Here is a 24333-nt window from a genome sequence, read left to right as displayed (position 1 = left end):
CCTTCTCAAAACTTTGTAAACAATGTCCCCATTATATAGGAAGGCCTCCTGGTCAAGAATATGATTAAGATACTTTTTATTCCCAAATTTACTGGAGAATTCAAATACATCTGCTGTTTAAACAAGTTTTCTAGAATGCAAGAACTTCTTTAAAATGTTAGTATTATGGAATGAATAGATCTGTTGAAGCTTGAATACATTTTTAAATGTAGGAAACTCATCAGGGTAACTTTTGAATTTGAAAAGATTTATTCTGTGACCACTTAGCAAGAACTGTCTTCTTACTCTGCTTTCTTGCTGGCCTGATTGCTGTGTTTTGGTATTTTTGACAAGTAAATTCTTGTTCTCTTAGACATTTCTGCATTTACCTCTTAGCATTGCAAAAACTCTTCTTTCCCTTTTATTCAAATATGTTCAAATTAGCTTCTGTAAGCAAGAAGAAAGAAAGATGTTCTTTTATGTGGAATAATGACTGGAATATTTAGAAACAGGGCAGCTCCAAAAGGATAATGAAGATGAGGTAAAGTCTGACGTCATAAAAATCCAGGTTCTTGGTCTCCCTGTCCCTTGAGGAGGTTTGGTACTACAGAAACAAATTGAATTCCTCTTTTCCAGCCTCCTGTGCTACTTAAAGATGCTGACTAAGCTGTTTCAGCACTTTGATCTCTTGCCATGATATGGTCCTAGTTCTACTTTCATCCCCTTAAAATGTATTCTCTCACAGCAGAGAATTTGGCCCTAAGGAATAAGCATGCGGATATTTTTTCCCCTTTTTTCCATTAAATCCTGCCTAGATGGCTGTCCTTATTGAGCAAACAAGCTGCTAAGTTATTCCCTGAGGATTTAGTTTTTATCCCACTAACATTTGAGAACTGACAAAATCTTTAACAAACCACTTGAACTGAATGGAATACTTCCAAGGAAAAGAAATCAGTTAGGAGTTAACATTCTGGGGGCTGGTACCATTGGACACAAGCCTGGTGTATTCTGTGTGAGGTACAGCTTTTGGTGAAGGCTTGAACCAAGTGCAAGGTAATAGATATGTCCGTCATGTTTCAGTGCTGTTCTGACACGGCATCTTGTCTGGCTTGCAGCTCTCTGCCTGAAGGACCCTGGACTTTGATAGGTTCTGTGTCACGTCTGCCCACCCTCTGCTTTGGAGCCCCTAGTGTGGCTTGCATTAGACGTTATTACATTATTGAAATTTGTTTTCCTTGTCTGAATCCCTTTTGAAGTGTAAGTCTGTGACTGACTAACACAAAGGGTGTACTGCAAGACTTGTTGCTTAGGAGACTTCACTCTCTTTTCTGTACTCCACAGTTTTAAGTAAAGTTGCTGTCATGCTTCTATTGCTTCCCCTTATGATCAAAATATGTGGAAGTATTTTCAATAAATGTGACGTGAAACAATATCAGGGCTTTGTGCATCTATTTTCAGTATTTTTTAAGAGAGGAAATTAACATCTTTACCTTCACTATGCAGGACAGACACAGAAAGAATAGAATTTAAGTTTCTGAAATTCAGTCTAGTCCTTTGTTCAATAGGACATGTGATAACTTCCTTTTGTTGGTATATTTTGGGTATTTATGAAGATCAAAGACAAGGGTAAGTGGGCACGTGACAATTTTTAGGTAGTCACCACAACTTAAGCCTCTAATCCCCAAACAAGTAATTTGTTTTGAAAAGGAATACAACCTTTGCGTTAGCTATGCTCAGTGACCAGTCTGTGCTGCCCTGTTCTAATGGTAAAGTAACTTAACAGCTTTCATCCTGCTTTCGTTGAGGATCATCTAGCCAAAACAACCATGAATTAGACTCTGCATATGTGTGGATGTGTGGTTAATAGAAAGAAGATGCCACGGTTGTAGTTTTGCATGCTTTTTTTTCTGTTGCATTTTGTTACCCTGTGTAATTATGTTTTCATTGCATTACTACCATCAAAGTTGTTCATCAAATCTGATTTGAATTAAATCTCTTTTTTTCTTTTGTTTGACAGATGATGTCACTAATATTGCTCAGAAATCCCTCCTTGCTGATGAAAAAGAGGATGTGCCAATAGGAGTAGGACTTGTGGTGTGGAAAATCCCAGTGCAAACATACTTCCTGACTTCGCTACTGGTGCTGCTCACTGTTAACTTCTTTAATGTAAAATCAGACACAACTGCCTCGGGACCTGAGGACAAGAGAAAGGTACTGTGCATTGCCACCATGTTGATTGCTCAGAAGAAGATTAAAGCTAAAAAATAGTTACATGTTTATCAATTTATTACAGAAAATATCACTCGAAACTTCAAGGGTTATTTTTTTTCTTTGTGCTGAGATATACTTTCAACCCTACCAGATGTGCAGTCAGTAAAATAAACCAAATCAGTACTAAGTTTTTATCTGTTTTAATGTGGTTCCCTTTACATGGAGCCTTCCTGTGTTCAGTGAATACATTTCTTGATATCAACGTTTTCATACTCGTTATATTTTTCATTGTGTGGTTTTTTTCCCCTCATAAAATCTTAAGTCCTCAGTACAGAAATGTTGCCCAGTGCCATACATTTGTCATATGCTTTCTAACCTCACCACAGTTTCTGTGTCCTGTATACCTGTCACCATTAATAAAGAAGCAAGTCTTTCACTAGAATCATAGAACTACAGAATATCCTGAATTGGAAGGGACCCACAAGGATCATTGAGTCCAATTCCTGGCTACAGACAGGACCACACTAAAATCAAACCATAGGTTGGAGAGGCGTTGTCCAAATGCTTCTGACTAGCTTGGACCCTGTTGATGCTAAGCTTCTTTGACAGACTTTCCAAACCTTCTGTTGACTTTTGTGTGTTTATTGTGTGAACAAGTCTGGGCATTCAGAAAGCAGCTTTATATGCTGTGCGTGAAAAGTCAATGGTTTGGTTGCCTTGAGAGACCATCTATTTATATGGGGGAAAATACCAGTTTCCTCCTATTGGAGAACTATGGCAAGGGTAAGAGTTTAACACAATGCCTAACTCCTGGCTTTTACATGTTGTAGTATTCCTACAGCGGAACTGCAGTGATAATGCAGTTACTAGATTTAGAAATAGTAAGAGGACTGGACAACCCCTACTCTGTAACTTCTGCAAAATGCAGCAAAATGCCATTGGATCCTAGAAATGAAATACTTCTAGAAAGACACTGAGTACCATCAAGGTTTATCAAAAAACTATATTGCCAAAAAATAAATAAAGTAGCAGAAACCTAGAAAATATCCTTTCCTAGTGTATATTTTGCAGTTTGCATATTGAAATTGTTGCCTCTTTTTTGCTCACAAACCCTGCAATTTTATTAAATATAGTGGGTAGTGAAAACACTTATCTTCCACTTCTGATGGAAGGATAAATTATGAGCCTAAGCAAGGAGAGTGCTATGAGAAATGACAGCTGTACAGTGCATAATCATTACTGAAAACATCCTGAAGATGGAAAGGGTAAAGTTTTTGTTTTCTTTTTAAACAAACAAACAAAAGAAAAACAAAATGAAACAAAATAAAACAAACATAACAGAAATGTCTTAGGACCTCTCTGGGTAGTATTTGATTGTCTTCTGTGACACTCAAGTACAGCTAATAGTTCATTAGTATTTTCTATTTTAACGCTTGAGAGAGAATAGTGTAGTCATTATCAAACTGTAGATAAAGAGTGAAACGATATGACTAAAATAATTTTGTGTTCATTAATTACATTTTAGTATAGAGAAGAATTATTATAACTAAGTGTGGGTTTAGGGCAACAGACACACTAATGTGATCCTAAATTCTTTCTTCTGTAATTGGGTAGGCACTTCAACATTTACTTCCGACCTTCTCTTTATGGTAAACTGCAGGAGGAGCTTCAGTGACAGATGCATCTAAAAACCATTTTCATATCTATTTAATAATAATAGAAAGTAGATGATAATGCTTTTGAAAAGAGTAAAAATGCTGATTATTTTGGCTTGACTTTCTGCTAAGATGAATGCATTTTGATTTTAAATCTCAAAGGAGTGCTATTTAAAGATTTTTATTCTTTTGTCCTTGAGTTCCATCCTGTTCCTGTACATCTAAACAGATGAACATACATTAACAAATTGATTTAGACTGAATATTTTATTTAGCTGATTCAGCATAATGAAAATGAAATGTTCAAGATACGAGGGCCTTCAACAACTAATGTATTTCTGAAGCTTATTTTGTCACGTGCAAATTATATATAAGGAGGCCTCATATTACCTGGCCTCATATACTTTACCTCATTACCTCATATACTACTTTATGAAAATGTGAGCGCAGGAATTTCAGCCTCTGTATTGCTTATGCAGATCTGCCTGATGCTACAGAAAAAAATAAAAATAAAAATCTGGTCCCTGTTTATTTGATTAGTCATATTTCTTGCATATCAATGTTGTATTTATTTGGTTAGACTGTTTCTGATATTTCCAAACTATCTCCTCAGAATGGCTGTGTAAACACAAACATGTTTGTGCAGGAACAGTACTGATTTGAATGGGGACTGCTACATCATGCAGCTATGTGTGGGCACTTTGCTTTAAAGACTGGCTGGCTTTTTCTGTGAAAATTTAGGATTGCTGCAATGTAGTGGGTGTGGGGCCAGGCACATTTGTGTTTTTTAAATGTCTCGTTCTTTGTTTTGCTGACTGATTGCAATTTTAGCAGATTTTACAGTCCATTTTTTTTCTTCTTTCCTTCTCTCTCTCTTTAAATTAATGCAATTTAAATCTCCATAAACTTTGGTATTACCAAATATATTGGTAATATGGTATATATAATATTGGTAATATATTGGAAATATGGTATATTTCCTTTTTTTTTTTTTCTTAACAGCCTTTGGACAGTCTATCTGTGCTAATTATCTGCACAAATATTGTTTATGTTCCCTACCATGTGACTACAGATCTATTACTCTTCAAACACAACAAAGAATTACTATAACATGCTTATGTCTGGATAGTTTCTCTTGCAAATATTCAGCTTTACTAAAAAGGTACTACATTTAGACAGCTGATAGCTCTTATGCTGCTGGCAGAATTCCCACATGCATTTTACAGTTAGATAAGTACATGGCTGGTAATGGTCTCGTTAAGATAAGACAGCTTAGTTATGTAAAAGGACTTCTCTGTTTTGAATGTTTGCAAGAGGTGATAAAAAGACCTTTCCCATATCACAGAAAGGTCTTTCATATATTTAAGACTTGGTGTTGGATATTAAGCAAAACAGATCTTCAGTCTGTTATGAAGCTACTTGTCTATTCATAAATGGGTATGAATGGAAAAAGGAAGGTATGAATGAACCATGAGAAACCTTTAGCCTACATGGTATACACTCAATAAATAGTATGAGAACAAGTTGAGAGTTATGACATCTCCTTATGATGCCATCTTTGTAATAACATACTTCTCTTGATAAATAGGATCTCTCTTCCTTGTGGTTCTCTTTCTAGCTCTTTAAGTGTTTTGTTGTGGGGTCTTGTGTTTCTTTTTCAGCTCTACTGTTCAATTGATTTGTTGAAAACATCAATACCTCTGAACAGTGCATTATGAATATTGAATAACTTTGATGATATGGTCTAATTCTGGCAATATAAGTAAAAGAAAAACAGCACGCTTTATGCATAGCAATGTTATAAATGTTGATTTTCAGGAGAGTAGTTTTGTAGGACACAAATTATCTTACCACTTAAAACTTATCCGTTCTGAAGGAAACCTATCCTGTGTGCATACATACATACTATAAATATACACATTTATGTTGAATATATTACGTTAATATTGTATTACAAGTAAACTTAAGCAACAATATATTTTAAAATGTACCTTATATATTTCCATATTATAATCACCTTGGACAATAACGATCAATTTCAGGTTGTCGTTCAGTATCTCAATATTGCATTTCTTCAGTACTACAGGGTGCGTTTGTATTATTTTGATAATGATATTGGATATTTTTTTTTAATTCATTGAGACTTTTCTGTTCCTTTTCCACCTTGTGTTCCATATCTTTCATATTAAATTTAGAGTCAGTGTGCTTGAAAAATGCTGCATACCAAAACACTCCCGTCTCACAGCTGAGTTCATTTTTTATTTAGTGTGAACTGTCAAAAAACAAACTTCAAGACAGACTAGAAAGTCTACCTTAAATTTCTTTGAAAAGGGGATTTCAGATGTTAACTTATTTGGTAGAATTACATTTATTAACATTTCCTATTTAGAATTGTACTAGTAGATCTTTTGTATTTTGGTTATAGCAGGGAACAGAGATGAGGAAGAGAAAATATGGGGAAAAATAAAATGTGTGAGTACAGAAACTGAATGAATAAAGCAGAACATGAACCTACCGATGCTAGCTGGAAAACACAAACCATCATAATGAAGAAAAAAGCCTTTTCCAGAGAATTCACTCTTTTGGGTCAAAATGAGGCTGAATAGCATAGATATACTTCCTAATTGCAAAGTTGACCAACAGAATTCAGATTGGTGTTGAAAAATTGCTTGCTCATCAAAGATTTTAATTTGCAGATACGGTATGAGGATAGGCTAATAGATGGCATCACTTTCAGAAATTTTCTTAAATTCCATTTTATCCACTTCTAAACAAGTGATTTGATCTTGGAAAAAGAAATTGTCTGCTGTGAAGTCTGAAACTTATTTCACTGATTAAATCTCTGTGATCCTCTTTACCTGAATTATTTTTAGATGTTGAGCCATGTTGAGAAGTTATGACCAAAACTGATGAACAGGTGTGTTAAACATTTATTGTCTAGAAGAATTATCATGTTATTGAAACCAGAAGTTCTCTGTGCTACTGGAGGTTTATCAGATGCTTATTACCACAGTACCCTTCCCTGTCTTTCCCCTGCCCTGAGGACAGTAGTGGTTCATCCTCCAGGAAGAATCCTCTTACAGTTTAGGAAAGGGGAATAACAGAAACTGACCACATGAGTCTGTTAAAGAGTGTGGCAGAACAGTATGTAGACAGAATGATGGGGTTTGTAGGTGTGCTCTGAAGTCAGTACCATCAGGGATGCAAATATGTATTTCATCTTAAAGATGAACAAAGTGTTGAGGGGTGGGAGGAATCAGACTTAATTAAATCATTTGGATGGGAGAAAAACTTAAATTTGATCTCCTGACTGGTAGCAAAGAGTACAATATCAGTTTAAAAAGTAAATGAGCAAGCATGTTGCGTGTGGGTTGACAATGAGTAACTTCCAACCAGAGGAGAACGTGGTGATGGTGGTAACATTTTCTTTCACTGAAAGGACTGCTAAAAAGGGTCTTTTCTTGGAGGTTGGAAGGAAGAAGCAGCAGTATGCGGATGTTACGTATGGATAAGGACAGGCAAGAAGAACAGACAAAAATCCTTCTTTGAACGCTAGGGTGACTTCATAGCTGTATGCAATCTGCAGAGGTGGGAAAGAAGTGAGAAAGGTGGTCGTGGTTGGAACAATGGCCAGGGAAGGTCAAAATTCACAGGCTGCCATCAGATTAGTCGGCAACCCCAAAAAGTGCTGCACGACCTTGATAAGCATCTTTGTTACAGCACTGCTAGCCTAAGCACTGCTCATTGCAATTAAAACCAAAGTAAAAGTTCAGGGGAAGGAAACAAATTCTGTTTCAGTTATGTTAAATCTAGCTTAAAATTAAGAAATGTATAGGGAAAGTGGGTGAGGGAATATACTGAGATGTAAATTACAAGTTTCCAATCTATAGCAGAGATGTTTCTATTGCTTCATTCAGGAGCTTTATTGAGGCAATATTTTATTGCCTTGTGGTTGTTTCAGACAAGAAAGTGGAAAGGGATTTAAAAAAAATATATAGTATTTTACTGTCCTTCTGGGACTTATGGTATTGTTTCACCTTTGGGATCAGTTGTGCTTTATTCCATCTGTTCGACTGTGGCAGTTTAATATTTCTGTGCTTATCAGGAAACTGTGGCAAGCTGACTTCCCATTTTTCTCAAGTAAAAGAACTTGTGCTAAACTGCTTGCAAGACTGCAGTGGTAACAATTTCCTGTTTAGGTAAAACTTAATATTTTCCTTGACTTTACATTTAGAGATCCATACATGAATGACTTTTTCAAGTAAACAGAAGTCAGTGAAAGAAGGGTAGCAAGGAAAGTGGGTTATAATGCTGGTAGAGGCATGACAGCAGTTTCCAGGTGTGCTGTAATTTATTACAACCCAAGAAAAAAAAAAGAGAAATTGTGTAGTAGAAGAGAGGTGGAGAGTATTTGGGCATTTCAGTTAACTTCCAAAGATCAATCTAAGATTTAAAACTGGACTCATTATGTAGCTATTTACTGGGGAAGACCTGCATATCAAAGAAAACATCTGCTAATTTCCTATCTTTAATCCCTCATTACATTTGAGAAGTGTTAGTGAAAATCTTTGATGTGATGCTTCCATGTTTTTACTATATAACAAAAATATAAATGTGTGTGCAGCATAGCCGTTTGAATTCACATTCCCTAGAGGGAAACACCATGGTTAGAATTCAGAGCTTCTAGTTTTCACGTTGTTCATTAACAGGCAGTGTTTCAGCATTTTCTTGTTCCTGTGCAAAAGGAATATATCTAGGTAACAACTAAATCTTGATCTGTGTTCAACTCAGCTTTTCATTTCACCCTTACGTGTTTTGTTTTTTTTTCCTCTTCCTGTTCTGATACGCACTTCTCTTCCTTTCCCTTTTCCTGTTTTTGAGGACTGGTGGTTGTGAGGAAAAGAGCTGGGACAGACTCCACAGGGTGCTGGGGGGCTAATAGACAAACCGCAGATAGGACTCTTTTTTGGGCTAGTGGTAAGGAGTGGGCTGTATTAGATTAGAGGCTCTGTTCTGGAATGGTGTTCCCAAGGGTATATTCACCCCTGCTTTTTTTCTTTCCTGCTTTGGAAACTGTTACAGTTTTGCTAATACAGTTTTGCTGTTTAAGAGGTGAAAAATTGCATTATTACTGCCTTAGCTGTGCTGACTTAAACCTTAAAGCAAAATCTTATTCGGAGATTCCACTTGGGGAGATGATGAGTGATGTGGCAATACCTATTTCTGTATTTCTCCATGAAGCCTTCATTAAGGCTACTTGTGCCTACAAAGTCACTGTTGGTGCCCTAACTTTTCAGGTTTCTTCCTGCCACTTCTTCTCAAAGATGAGATTGGGAGAGTGACAAAACTGGATAGCAGAAATTAAATGAATACAATTTTACACAACTGGACAAAAAGTCTCCTATTTATGTGATAATGAAACTTGAATAAAAATTTTTTCCATAGTCAAAGATGATTTACAGAAGCATTTAGACCATGGAAAGAAAGAAGTTGTGTTTATAAGGATTTCAGATGCATAAACGTATTTCCTTCAACCATACAGGCTTCTGGGAAGCCATAGGTGACATACCTAGGCCTTCACTTTGAGTTAAACAATGGTTAGCTTTCTGAAACAAAATACTGAAATAAAATCTTTATTTCACAGTAATAGAAAAATATTATATAGGTACGAATAGGAAAAAAACACATAGGGAAAAATGTTATATAAGGAAAAGTTTTTCTGAGAGTGAACAATAAATCACTTTTTAATTCCCCTAAATAAGACAAAATAGCCTGCCTGACAGCATTCAGCAGTGTAAGGTACACTGGTACCAATGCTGTACCCACATAACTTGAAGTTGGATGCCCAGATTTCTTAATGGAAAAGTTAAAATTTGCATGCATTGATCTGAATTCCAAAATACCTTGAGACCTTAGTACAGTCTAACCTGGGCAGCACTCAGTCTCATTTTGTAGTAGCTGGTCACAGAGTAATTCTGGGGTTTTGTTTGGCATGTTTCTTTTTAAGCCAATGTATGACTGATTTGTCAATTTATTTTTTGTTTGTTTTTTAGCATTGTGAGGGATGCTATCCTTAACGCTATGATTTTGACACGCATATCTGAATAAAAGTATTTTCTGCAAGTGCTCCTGGACAGCACATTCTACTCTGAGCATTGCCAGAGGGCACCTTTGTACTTCTGTTGAGCGACCTGCCAACAACCATTCCAACTAGCCTGGCATGCTTTGAATCAAAATTGCTGGCAGTTGCCAGAACGATATTTTATTGGTAGTCTTCTCACGGTGGTGAAGTTTCCAGTTTGTCGGAAGACAGTTACACAACAGAAGTCTTTAGTTCACAAAGATTCTCTGCTGTGCTTTTCTTGTGCTTTGTCATGCTTGTCTCTGTCTGTTATCTGTGTAAGAAGTGGAAGTTTGTCTTCAGGCTCTTAGTGCATTACCATCTAGCTGTGCATTTTACTGGCTGTAATTTTAAGCTGCTGCTCCCTTATGGAACTGAGGGAAAATAGGAAAGAAGCTAACATCTGACTGAAATATCCATTTTTAGTATTTTATCCTAGGTGATGCTGTTCCATCAGCCTGTACTGCAGAACCAGAGTGACTTAAACTCTGTTCACTCCAATGAACAGTCATTCAATTATCAATAATTGAAATGTCAGTGTTAGCTGGCTGACTATCAGAGCACTGTTTTAAGAATAAATAGAAGTGAGTCACCTCGCTTTGTCACCACTGGTAGGCACGCATGTGAAAAAATACGTTCACTGCTTCCCTCAGCCAGGAAGAACACTCAGTGAATTGGCTAGCATGGTGTCTGATCACACAGGATCTAGCATCCCTGAAATCTTCTGATCAGAATAAGGTGTTATCTCTCAATACAGTATATGGGAACAGGGTATTATGTACCTGCAGAACAGTATCTAAAATACCAACATGAGAGTTATCTAAGCCACCCACTAGAAAACATTAATAAGATGGCATGCAGTCTTGCTTCACTAGAGCTTTAAATGCCTTAGTTTGTACTGCAGTGGTTAGATTATGCTCTGTGTGGAAGGATTATGCAAATTCTTTATGGAGAAGAAACAATTGAATATATAAAGATTTTACATTACATATTAGATGCCTATAGAAATAAGGAGAGCATTGGAGGACTGATTTTTGGATATTATTTTTTGTCTAGTCCGATATGGGACACTCAAGTAATCTTATGAACCTGTATCCAAAATACTTTGCCTTGTTTCTGAACTCATTTGGTCAAGCAAATACTCATTTTTTAAGAGCACTTCTATTAGGAATTTCTGGATAGATCCTTTGAGGGAATTGCAGCTTTGTGATATGCTAAATTTGATGGTTCCTGCCAACTAACAATTGTTGCAAACTCTTGGTAGTTTCTCATAATCCCCTTTTCTCATAATCCCTATTCACTGCTTCATATTTTAATATTGTCCTCAGAATATGAGGTATGCAAGTGTAATATCAATTTTTCTGAGGTCAAGTGATTTGTTCATGGTCATAAAAGGAGTCTCTGGCAGAACCATAGGTGAAACTGAAATCCATCAAGCCTTAGTCCAATCTGTTTCCCATGAAATAAAAAACATTACTATTATAATTCAGTTAGATTTGAAATTAGAGTTGAATGTGGGGTGTCCTACTTCAGCAACTTTCTTTGGCAGAAGTCCTTGATAATAACTGCCAACTGTAAGAAGTTTGAGTTCTTCTCCTTACACTTACTTGACTGAGGTCTGTCAGAGGCCAGATTTACAAAAAATATTAGATTTATGAAATAAGCATTCAACATTTTGTAAAGTGTTAGACTACCCCAGTTTTTCTAACCTTCTCCTAAGGTTCAATTTTTCTCTTTTAAGTCATATGACTGAGAATCTGAACCTCTCTCCCCCAGTCTGACTGTTTTGCACATTTCCTCCACATCTGTAAATTTTTCTCTCCTCTCCTCTCCTCTCCTCTCCTCTCCTCTCCTCTCCTCTCCTCTCCTCTCCTCTCCTCTCCTCTCCTCTCCTCTCCTCTCCTCTCCTCTCCTCTCCTCTCCTCTCCTCTCCTCTCCTCTCCTCTCCTCTCCTCTCCTCTCCTCTCCTCTCCTCTCCTCTCCTCTCCTCTCCTCTCCTCTCCTCTCCTCTCCTCTCCTCTCCTCTCCTCTCCTCTCCTCTCCTCTCCTCTCCTCTCCCCTCCCCTCCCCTCCCCTCCCCTCCCCTCCCCTCCCCTCCCCTCCCCTCCCCTCCCCTCCCCTCCCCTCCCCTCCCCTTCCCTCTCCCCTTCCCTCTCCCCTTCCCTCTCCCGTTTCAGGTTTTAACTACTCCAAACCTCTACAATAGTAATAATAATGATGATAATAATGAAAATACATACCAACGAAGAAAAAAAAATCTACCACCACCAACAAAGGAAATTTCCTGCAAAATTCAGACAAATAGATAAATAAAAGTAGTCCAGTATAATCCAAAGTCCTAGGTTTGACAGGATGATTAAGTTGCAGGGTGTCAGTGAGAGTGAATGACGATGTTGCAGTCTGTCTCTGTATTTGCTGTTTCTGTAGCCTTAATTGAGAAGTGCTACAATTTGATCTTTCTTCCTATCCCCACTTCTTTGTTCTTAAATACCGTGCTTCAAAGGAAGAGCTGCTCGTCAGTGAGACCAGGGGTCCCTGAATCACAGCCCCCATACAAGCAGAAGGATGGGAGGCTGGACATAGGTTGCGCTGTCTCGTCAGGTCTCCTGCATGTGCTCAAGGGAAAGGAATTGGCACAAGGATCAGAGGAACGGCTCTGCCTTGAGCTGCCGGCCTCACATTGCAGCTAACCCAACACCTTAAAGGGCTCAGGCTCTGTAGGAGAGCTGACTTTGGAAGACTGTGGAGGGAGGGTCTGGTTCTATTATTTTTAGTTGCGTTTGAATATCCCATTGTGGTGCTTCCATTTTCAGTTTTGTGTGTCACAGGATTGCTGTTTCAAACAGTTTGTCTTTTAATATGTTTAGCAGGGTGATTATAAGGATTAATTCACAAATTACACTTGAAATTGAGTAAATATTAACAGAGGCCAATCTAATATTCATTGAAACCAATGAATATTTTTTATTTGCCTCAGAGGCCCGGGTTCAAGTTCATAGCATTTTGAGAAGAGATTCAGGCCAAGGTCTTGGTAACTTCTGGTCTGTTGTAGTGCTGGGTAGTGCAGAAAGGGAGCTGCAGAGTGCATCTACACAGGGTCTTGAGGCCAGCAGAGCCAGAGGAGGAACAGCACTGGGGAGGATATGTGTGTGGAGGTTCTCTTCCTCTCCTAGGGTGGCTGTGATGGAGCCAGCATTTTCCACCACTTTTCTACAAGAGAACCCTATGCTACTGTGTTGTAAGGCAGCTATACTGCTCAGTGAGCACCAAGATGTCTCTGAACAAGCTGTGTTGCTGTGCAAACACATTTGCAGTGTATACAGGCCTTTTATTTATTTATTTTTTTCCATCCCATTAGGTAAGTTTTTTTTTTTAATTATTTTTGTTTGTTTATTGTTCTCTAATGTTCTAGTAGCTTTGATATGAGCAGCTGCAGTGATGTGAGGAAAAGTATAAATTTCAGGATATCAGACAGGGTTCTCATATCCAAGGTTAGCGTTGTTGCACCCAAAATTGCATTTCTATTGCTGCTTTGTGGTGCATTGACAATGACAGATGTCTGTTCTCACACCAAATAGCCCATTCTAAGTTATGTTTCTGAACTGGTCCTTCAGTTGCCCTGCAGAGCAATCTGTAAAATCAGAGACCTTTAAATCTTTTTTCATTGTGTAACTAGTCTGTGGTTCCTGTTCTAAATGGCTTGCCAGGACTACTGACAATATTGTCCCTCCTGTAAGTAGCTTCAACACAGTGTTTTTTTTATTATTATTATTTTATTTTATTTTATTTTATTTTATTTTATTTTATTTTATTTTATTTTATTTTATTTTATTTTTAATTATGTACATAAGTTCAAGTTAATCCTAGTGGCTAAATGCATTTGTGATTCCTTCCCTTCCCTTGTCCTCTTCAGCTCTAACATTCCTTTTTACTGCATACGTACTTGTGATAATTTATTGCAAATAAGAGCTAGCTTGCTTTTTGTTTCTGCCTATTTTTTATTTATTTTTTGGATGGGCTGCTTATGTTCTTTGACTAGAATGAGGCCATTAATGTACTGGGTGCTATCCAATGGTCTGCAGTACTACCAATCAAAACTAATTATTCAGTGTTGTATTAGTAGGTACACATATGTTTGAGTCTGTGTATAGGGTTTAAATGAGTTTGAAATGCTTTGATTTTTTGTGTGTGTCATGCAGTGACTTGGAAGCGTATTTTTGTTGCATGTGTTTTAGCAGATGCATACATGACACAGGCAACCAATTAACTGAAATGAAAATGGATTTATTGGTGAAATTCATTCTGAAGCTTGCCAAATTCCAGTTCTGCTAACTGCACGGTAAGGACCTGCAAGGCAGCGATCTGTGATGAGATGTTAAAACACAGCTACTGATCCCTGGGAGCAATGAGAAATTTTCTGAAAGACTGTGGAGGTGAAGAATCTCAGCACATCTCTTTAGCTGAGGTGCTATGGTAAAAAATAATGGTGGTACTTACAATCCTTGACAGAAGAGTTAAGTGACTTACAAATACCATGTTCATACACAGGGTATCATCTGTTACAGACCCTCCTAAGCCCGGCATCATGAAAGTTGAACTCATGCTACACTAATATCTCTATAAAATAAATTCCTCTCTTCAACTATGCTTGACACAATTACGTTAATATGAGCTCTTGTTGCAAAACACCAATTTGAACAGTTTAGTGCTTCTTGGTGATTGCTTTCCATATAGTTTGGTTCTAACGGTGTGTGTATATATATATATATATGTATATATATATTATCCTCTGAAAAAAAGTCATAAGTAGCACTTAAAAGTGTTCCACTATGAGGAAACTCAGCAATACCCTAAGTACGATAGGATTTAAAGTAATCCTTGAAAGCTCTACTGTTACAGAAATAGATTTCTTAGGTAGCTGACAAATGGGTATCTAAAATATTACTAGTGGACAATATACTTAAAAAATCATCCTGATAATTTTGATTTATATTGCTTGGCTTGGAAAAGTATTCTTTTTCATCCTCTAGAGATGCTTTTGCTTTTATCCATTCAATGTTTTATTACATACAACTGAGAACTGAAGCAGGAAATGTAGGTCATCTGAACCTTGTGGGAAATATGCCTTGGGCATTGACAGCTATGAATGTCCCTTTTCCCATACAGCCATTGGCTGATTATCACATTTTTAAAATTCTAATATAGATGAACTAGCACTTCTGAAGATACCGTATTGTACCTGTGTCCACTGAGTTTATTTTTATCAGGTGCAAGGGTAATAAATTTTATTTTAAACTTCTTGAACATTCAGAATTGTGCTGTACTGATGAGGTACTTATGTCTCATCTCATGTTCACAAGCATAATAAAGATTGTGGTTAGGCCACAGTAGGGCTTTGTAATATTGTAAAAGAAAGGATGAATTAAAATGAAAAAAAAAAAACAAAAAAACACCTTAATCTGAATGGAGGCAAAATGTCTAGATGAAGAAGCTTCTATTTATTATTTTTTAAATTTATTTTTTAATGTATTTATATATGTATTTTATACACAGTTTCATGAATTACTCTTGGCCTTCTGGGAACTTCTGGAAGGTAACTAAGTATCCTTACAAAAATAATATATTTAAGTGAGCAGTTTTAGTCTGTGGAAATGTATTTTTTATATATATATAAATATATATATATTCAATGAATATATAAATATTCAATGATTTTACAGAAATGTTTTCCCACAGCTAAAATGTTACAAACATAGATTTGTTGAAATGGTGAGTATGGCAAAGTTCAGTATTCAGGCATCCTTGAGAGCTTCAAGGGTTGCAGTTCTTTCTGTTTCTTGCAAAGATTTCTGCAACTTAAAAATCTGAGTTTTCGGAAGAAATTAAAATTGGAAATAGAAGGTTAAAAGCAATATGTAATCATACAGAAAATGAAGATAGTTGTGCAGACAAATGCTGAGTGAATCTTTCTAAAATATTTCTTGGGGAGAAGAGAAACCAGAGCTATGCTATTGGTTTCCATGTTAGACAGAGATGGCAAATATGGGCAATGACAGTGTAGAAATAGATGAACTGAGGAATGTATCTGTTGTGTAAGAGCCCTAGCCAGAAGGTGTGATATGGTGTTTTGTTTTGTTTTTAAAGTGGAATCAACGTGAAAATTTCAGCAGTAAGGTTTATTATATGTAGTAATTGTTATTGTCCTCTGTTTCTCCATTCGTCTTGCTTGTATGTCAGATAAAAAGAAAATGCATGTCAGATCTGAAGGAGAGGACGATGTTGTTGTTCTCAAAGTAAAAATATGTGTAGTCTAAGAAGTATTTATGATTAGGTTAATTGATGTCCTTGATAATATGAACTTGGACGTTTAATACTATGTGCTTGTATACACATTTGCAGATGTCTATTTATGTCTTAGTCCTAGATGTCCTCTTTTTATAAGTTATGTTGCTGAAGGCTGACAGTTTAATCTCTTACGCAAGAACAGTGAAATGGTATTGTTTTTTCAGGAAGCTTCAGGTAAGAATAATTAGTCTTCAGTTTATTTATCATTATGTATCATTTCTTCAGAAAACTGCTTGCCTGGATGTGTCTATCTTTTTTTGTTTGTTTGTTTGTTTGTTTGTTTGGTGGAGACGTGCAAGATTTTTTTTTCTTCCTAAAATTCAGTAAAACTCTTTCATTTACTACGGATTTTAGCACTGTTGGTTTTTGTGTTGCATTTGAAAGATGAAATCTTTCTCTGAATGAAAACTCCTAGTCTAAAATGAAACTGTACTCACAACCCAGCAATTTTCTTTCACATAAGATGAAAGAGCAACTGATTCCATGCGGTATGTAGGGAGATACCTTTTTACCTGACACAAACTATTTTCTCCTCCAAGCATTTTTTGTCTATCTGTGCTTTTGCTTTATGCTTCAGCTGAGATGACTCATTAACAAGTTCACCTTCCAGAAATCTTATTCAATCTGAATAGCATTGTTCCCGATTGAATCAAGGCTAGAATGCTGAGTTTGGGATGACAAATATAACAGAAATAAAGTCATAATTTCTTAACCATGTGAAATATTGGTTCACGTACTTGTTTCACTTGTGAAATATTGCCTTTCATGTACTAGTCCCCCAAACTGTTGAACAGTTGATTCAAATCTAATCAAGTTTATTTCTTTTGCTGTTCTTTATTTTGAATTACAAGTTCCCTTTACCTATCAAGTAAAGCGAGACATTTGGTATGTTCCAGAGACTGTTGAAAAGGTGACTTTTGACTTAGAGGCCATTAGTCTTCTCTCTCTCTCTCCCTCTCTCTCTCAATCCCTCTTCTCTAGAAATGATAGCATATATTCAAAAGTTCTTAAGATTTGCAATAAGTGTGTAGAACTCAACAGCGCTGGAAGTGGTTATTTGTATTCATACAGTGATTGAAGGACTGTTGTGGATGTATTGTGAGTTAATAAGTATGTTGTTATATAAAGCTTCTGAGTCAGTAAAATACAAATTTTATCAGAGTAGAGTATTTCTTCCTTCCTTTTTCTTGCTGTGTTTACAAGTTTAATATTTTCTGTCCTTAGAGTCATGCAAACAGTAAGCGCAATAGTAGTCAAATAGCACAGAATCCTGGTCCCACTCACTGGTCCCAACCATTCGGGAGCCAAGATGCATCCTCTTCTGCTGCAACCCTTGTATAGCTGGACTTGGTGCCTTTGTCAGTGTTAAGAGAGGCATTGTGATTCCATAGTTTCTGCTTTTGAAATAGATAGGCTGGAAGATGAATGTAAAGGAGAGTAAAAATGGAAATATTTCTGTGCCCAGCACCACAGGTTGTTTTTTGTTTTCTTTTGTTTTCCTTCAAAGCTTACCAGAGATGTAGGTGATTTTCTTCAGGTCCTGGAGCAAAGTTTTTATTTCACTTAATAGGTACACTTTTTAACTCTTATGAGTTACACAAAAAAATTAATAGCAATCTCTTGAGATTTCCATTTTAAGTACTCAAGGATACTTCAAAGAGTAGTGCTGAACTTTAGTTTTAAGGCTAACATTAGTGCTAAATGTAATTTGAACAGCTGTAAATAATACTTATTATATTTAGACCCCCAAATTTTCAAAGGTAGACAAGAGGATTATTCTGGTATCTCGTCATAGGACCTGGTTTGTTAAAGGGTTTGAGTGATGGTGAATTGTGATAGAATATGAAATTCTAAGTCCTTGAGAATTATACACCATCAAAACTTCATGGAGAGACCACCCATTGAGGTGCAGAAATATAAGTTTATATGTTCGTGTTGGATGGTATAGCACCTTCGTGATATGCTTGGGAGCATGGTACAATCAGGGGAGCTTACTGTTACTGAACAAGATGTACGTGGTAATTTCAAACCTCTTTTTCTGTTCTCTGGATGTCAGTTTTATCCACATCAAGCAAAGTTACCTCACATTCTTGTTCTATCATTTAAATATTCTTTATGTCAAACTGTAACTGAGATGGGGGCAGATGGAAGGATCTAATGAGGTTAAAATTCCTGAAGCCAAACCAGCAAGGGACACTTTCGGTTTCCTTAACTAAATTAATGATCTACTGAACTAAGGAATATATAATCTGGCTGCATTAAGAATTTTGTTTTAATAAGGACTGCAGAAATAATTCCTGGATAGTATCTGAGTAACCCAGATAGCTTTTGAGATAAGGAACCATTCATTTCTCCTTCCACCATTCTGAATGGTTAATGATTATTAGATACTGGATTGCACATCTATTCTATCTTAGATTTTTTTTTACAAATTGGCCAAGGAAATAGCACTAGAAACTGATTTTGAAGTCCAATTTTCCATAAAGTTAAGGATTTTGGATGAAATATATTGACTAAAAAGTCTTTAGTTAGCATAATAGAAACTACAAAGATTAATAACATGAAATTCCTTTATTAAGAACAATACTTCCTCAAGTTTCTTCTATGCACTGAAGAGTTCTTGTTTCAAGTTACTATAAGAATATTACTATTATATTATTCTTGATTTACCAATTACATGTAAAATAACAGTACTACAAATTTTTATTTGTATTTAAGGTAATTTTGATATATAAATAAAATTAAAGTTTAATTCAATTCCCCATTTTTCATTAATTATGTATTCTAAATGCTCGATATAAGGATTTAAGGAACAGATTAAGTTTTATTGTGTATGATAAATTGATTATTAAGTTTGGAAGGGAAGTCATCTAATAGTACAAAGCAGAACACTGGTTTCACTTGTTACATTAGAAAATAATTGGTATAGTTGGTCTTTTATCAACTGTTTTCAACAGATAACAGAACTCAGTGGAAATCATAAAATCATTAAATATTGTCAAACTAGAGAGGTGGCCTCCTGAGTTCTGTTCCCTTTTCACCTGACTTGACCAGTCATTTTACCAAGATATTTAACTCCTCAGTTTTTGTTTACCAGTCTTTAAAAATGAGAATAAAGCTTAAGTATTTAGTTGAATCCACCAAATGGAGTGTTGGTATGCATATGAATTCTTAACCCTTTAAAATGTATGCACTAAAGAACGCACATGATTTTTGTTATAGTACAATCTCTAAAATAACTCTCAGGTAGTTGTAAGTGGAAAAGAGTAATTTATTGTTTGAAAGCAAACTGGTAGCAATTTTCTTGGAAATATAACACTCCATGAATGTAATTCAGTGTTGAGGTAGGAATGTCTCTGCCTTGTCAGGAATTTAATGATGAAAATTATGTGGATATTTAAAATGAGCAGGGGATGTGGTTTTGGAAACTAGTTAACATTGACAGCACTTGTTGCTCAGTTTGTTCCTGTGGAGCACTGAATTCTTCTTAGAGCAGTGCTGGGGTAGGGTTGGGGGAAAAATTAAGTTTTTATAACTACCCATGAAGCAAACTAACCATGGGATTTCCTAAGTATTGAAATTAGAGTTCTTTGTTGCTGATGTTCTCCTTGAATATAAAGCTGATTTAAATAATTTAATACTTTTTAAGCTTAGATGCAGGCTAGGGAATAAAAATAAACTACCACTTTAATGTTTTTATTAGGTTATTTCAAACTATCAACCCTGAATGTATGCAGTTTATACACACAAGCACGCACATTTAAGTCTTTTAAAATGTTAAATTGTCTTTAAAATGTCTAGCTTTGTAATACTTTTTCCATATATTCCGATGTTGTGAGACTCCTCGGTAATTTTGAGTAATGCAGTGTAACTGATAAACTAATGTGAAAAGTGGGTACTTCTTACTAGAGGAAATAGACTATTCCTGCTGAAACACAGGTTCAGTTAATTTACGACTGTCTCAGTGCCTCTTGATAATCCTGTATGTGGTTCAAATTGGGTCCCGAATAAGATAAGATTTATATTTATATGCTATAGTCATCAAAAACTTTTATTTCTGTGAGCATAGGATGGGAATGTATATGGTTTTAGATAAGATGATGAAATATTATATAACTTCGTTTCTCATCTATTGCTTTCTAAGTCTAGTACACTATGCTAGTGTATACTACCAGGTATATAGTTCAGTGTTTTTTAAAACAGGATGTCAAGTCTGATGCTTGAGTCTGCTCAGTGATGTAGTCTAATTCTGTTCCTACTACTTTGTTTCTTCCAGGACATGAGGGACAGCACCCACAATGGCTGAGATTTATGTGAAAGATTTTATTGAACACTGCATGACGCTTAAATGCTAAAAGCAGTAGGCACTAGCTGGTAGCTCAGTGTGGAGCAAAAATTTTATTTGAAACTTCAAAAATAATTATGTCAAAGAAAAGTCGTTCCAAGGGAGAGAAGTCCGACATGGATACTGAAACACTGCAAGCTGCTAATGAGGAGCTACGAACTAAACTAACCAACATCCAGATAGAATTTCAGCAAGAAAAAAGCAAGGTACGTGTATATGGTTTGTGATGTTTATAAAACTTAATATTTACTTTTTATTTATTTTTATATTTACTTTTATGTGTCTCTGTAGCATTTTAAAATATGGTAAGCCAATAAGGTTATTTCTAAGTTAATTAATCACAATTAGTGCATTTGAGTTTGCACAATACAGTCCTGGAGATGAATCCATGTGGAGATCAATTTATGTTTTTGCTTGGTGATATTATATTTCTAAGGGTATCAAGGATTTACCAGTAGAACAAGTACGCACTAAAAATGTGTTCACTTTATACAAAATAGCTTTGTTCTGTACTTGCTTCTTTATATCAGTGTAAAATTCAGAACATCTTTGGAACACCTGAAAAGTAATATTCCAGTATGCTCAAGTTTCTTTAACAGCCTTATGTGATACTCAGCTTTGAATGGTGCTATCTTTCTTATTTCATTTTATTTTTTCATAAAACAAACAAGTAAACCTGTGAATAGAATCTTCAGAATTTATTTCTCAGAGAGGAAAAAATAAACAATAAAGCCTTAGTTCTTAGCTGAAAGTAAAAGATTCAGTATATATCAGAGAAACTAAATTTATTTGGAAAATGGAAATTTCTGGTAGCTTAGATTTATTTTTTTTTCTGCTGCACAGACTAAAGCAAAAGGTCTTAGGATGATACACTTTACACAATGGAAATTTGAGAATTCTGATGTTATTTTATATTTGCTTGTTTCCTATTGTTGCTTTGATTGCCTTTTAGACTGCAGAGGCTATGAACTTCTGTCCTTCTCATCCTTTCTTCCTGTCTCTTACGGGTCACCAGTATTGATGAGTGAACAGAAAATCCAGTTATGTTGGTATTAGCTTCTTCATCTAACAACTTCTACTCTTCTTTCATATGATGTTAATAAACTATAGTACAAGAGCGGGGCAAACTCCTTCTGCTTCTTAAAACATCACTACAGGAAATTTACCAGTGGCTGAAGCCCTCTAAAATTGAATTTATAAGCTCATATATTGTATTGTATCAGTGTCTTTTTTAATTTATTTATTATCTGCTTCTGTTTGGGAAGAGAATTGAAAGAGCTGGTACATTTGGCTAGTCATTTCTTTTGTTTAGTTATTTTGTTCTGTATCACTTTTTATGTAGAAATGCAGAATGTGAATTTTATCTCCTTTTAATTACCTTAGAAAGAGCACAAAAATTATAAAGTTATCTTATACATAGGACAGAAGAATGAATTAATCTTGAGTGTTCACACTGAAGACTACACAAATACTACAAAGAGTTTAGTCCTGGTATACTTCAAAGTTTGATACTTTAATAGTGTCAAGTTTAACTCTGATTCAATGAAGATTGAAGGATAGCTTTAAGACACTTTCAAAACACTACCAGTCTTCTTCTAAAACTGGTCTGCTTATTTACTTATATCCATTCTGGCAACAGTTTCTTTAGTTTGGTTACTCGTTCATCTTTTTACAGTTTGAGAATTTTACATTTTCGAGTATTGAGGTTCTTATATATACGCGTACTGTATACTGAATGTACGGTACGCTCCACAGTAAGCTCTGCTGCATGGATGCATTTCTGGGAGGAGGGGGGAAGTGCTATCTTCAACTTCTTCTGCATTTTTGCTGTGATGTTTGTTGTAAATCATTTGACTGGAATTGAGGCCATAAAGCTTCTTTCTCAGCATCAGGGCAACAGCCTGCTATCTGTGTACGTGTTGGCTGTGTAAGATGGTGAAGGCCTGACTGACGAGATGATTGAATTATAGCTACAGAGATTTTACTTCTTTAGACTGCAACTTAAAAATAAGTAACAAAACCAACAGGAATTACAGCTTAGTATCAGAGTAGTAAAAACACTGTGCCTAGAGGATTCTAAATAAATTAAATGGCTTTATTGAGGGGAATGAGTAAGAGGGAATGTATTAAAGCTGTGAAAAAGACATTTCTGTGGCCTGTGGGATATAAACTGTATTAGGAAAGGTAACAAACTCTTGTGGGGCTAATTCATTTAATTTTATTCTCCTAAACTATTTTCTCCCTCGTGTATATGCATTTATTAATGAATTATCTGAGAAGGAACCTTCTAATTGATGAGAGACATCACAAATGGAAATTAGTTGTAATATATTTCTGTGTGCAAAGTACTGGTGTTGGTTGTTTTTGTTTTTGTTGTTGTGTGTTTTTTTTGGTGGGGCGGGGAATTTTATCCAAGAGACATCGAAGACTTTGTGAATGTTTTCCCAATTCATTTTTGTTTCATTTATTGTTGAGCCTGTCCAAGAAATTTCTCCTGTAAAACTGTTCCCCTTCATGTTTATACAATGCCTGATCTAAAAGTGATGTGTTTGCAGTTCTCTGAATATGCACTGCTGTGGCTCTTGCTGTTGGTGTTTTGGTCATCTGGCATAAGAGCAGCTGGATTGTACAAAAATTGTAGTTACTTCAATATGAATGGAGACAGGACTCACTCTATCTGAACCTTAAAGTCCTGCGCAGTAAGCACAAGGAGATGCAGTGAATAAGCATCATGTTGATAGCCAGACTCAGGAAAATGTGAATCAGCTCAGTGGTTAAATGCCTATCCTGAGATCCATGAACGTTTAGAAAAGAATATTATCAAGTATATATTCCTACTGAGATGGTTAGCAAACATTAGAAGATAGTCTTCGAACACTTCATTTTTTCCTGAAAACAAAGTGTTACAGTGTTTGCTGTCACTGCCGTTCCATCTTCACTGAATTATGATATTGTCTTTAAATATCAGTGGTCTGCATTTCACTGTACATTTTATAGAGTTGAGATCACAAAACAGTATTCTGCACGCGGAAATATGTTAAGTCTAATTTCCATTTGTGATGTCTCTCATCAATTAGAAGGTTTCTCCTCAGATAAATCATTAATATACACATATACATGAGGGAGAAAATAGTTTAGGAGAATTAAATGAAATGAATTAGCCCCACCAGAATTCGTTACCTTTCCTAATACAGTTTATGTCCCACAGGCTACAGAGCTAGAATAAATGAGACATTTCAACCCAGTTGTCTCTGTGCTACCTTGCAATTTCACAGCTTGTTTTTGCAAGTCTTTATGCTTTTCCCCAGATTTCTTAGCTTTTTTTTTTTTTTCAGCTTTGGTGTCAGATACTGAATCTCTGTGTAACAGAGATTTAATGTAAGTTCTGAAAACTCTATTTTTGGTATGTGAAATTAAAAAAAAAAAAAAGCAGTGGCATATAATTCTGGCAAAACAGCTGTGTGTGCTGGGGATTAAAAAAGTAACATAGGAAAGAGTTATGGTTAGTACGTATGGAAGAATTCATACAGCTGTTAATTTGAGAATCCAGACAAACTGAACGTACATAAATGAATGTTACTACCATCTTCCATGTATGGAAAAACAAATAAGCAGATAACTTACTGAACTGTAAAGAGCCTCATGAACAACAAGGAGGTAGTAGGGGGTTATAATTG

At 35.8% G+C, this 24333-nt stretch overlaps 1 protein-coding gene across 1 annotated transcript in view; it reads left to right on the top strand.

The window, feature by feature from the left end:
- Positions 1-24333, top strand: part of JAKMIP1 (janus kinase and microtubule interacting protein 1) — a 157145-nt gene that overhangs the window by 50200 nt on the left and 82612 nt on the right. The window contains exons 2-3 of the mRNA XM_083834460.1: positions 1997-2190; positions 20588-20862. Of these exons, the coding sequence (XP_083690586.1) occupies positions 20734-20862 (129 nt within the window). The 5' untranslated portion in view covers positions 1997-2190; positions 20588-20733. The remainder of the gene's footprint in view (positions 1-1996; positions 2191-20587; positions 20863-24333) is intronic.

This window comes from Anser anser (assembly GCF_964211835.1).
Source record: "Anser anser genome assembly, chromosome: 4".
NCBI lineage: Eukaryota > Metazoa > Chordata > Aves > Anseriformes > Anatidae > Anser > Anser anser.
Note: the sequence above shows the minus strand (reverse complement) of the source record. Positions and strands in the feature narration are given on the sequence as shown.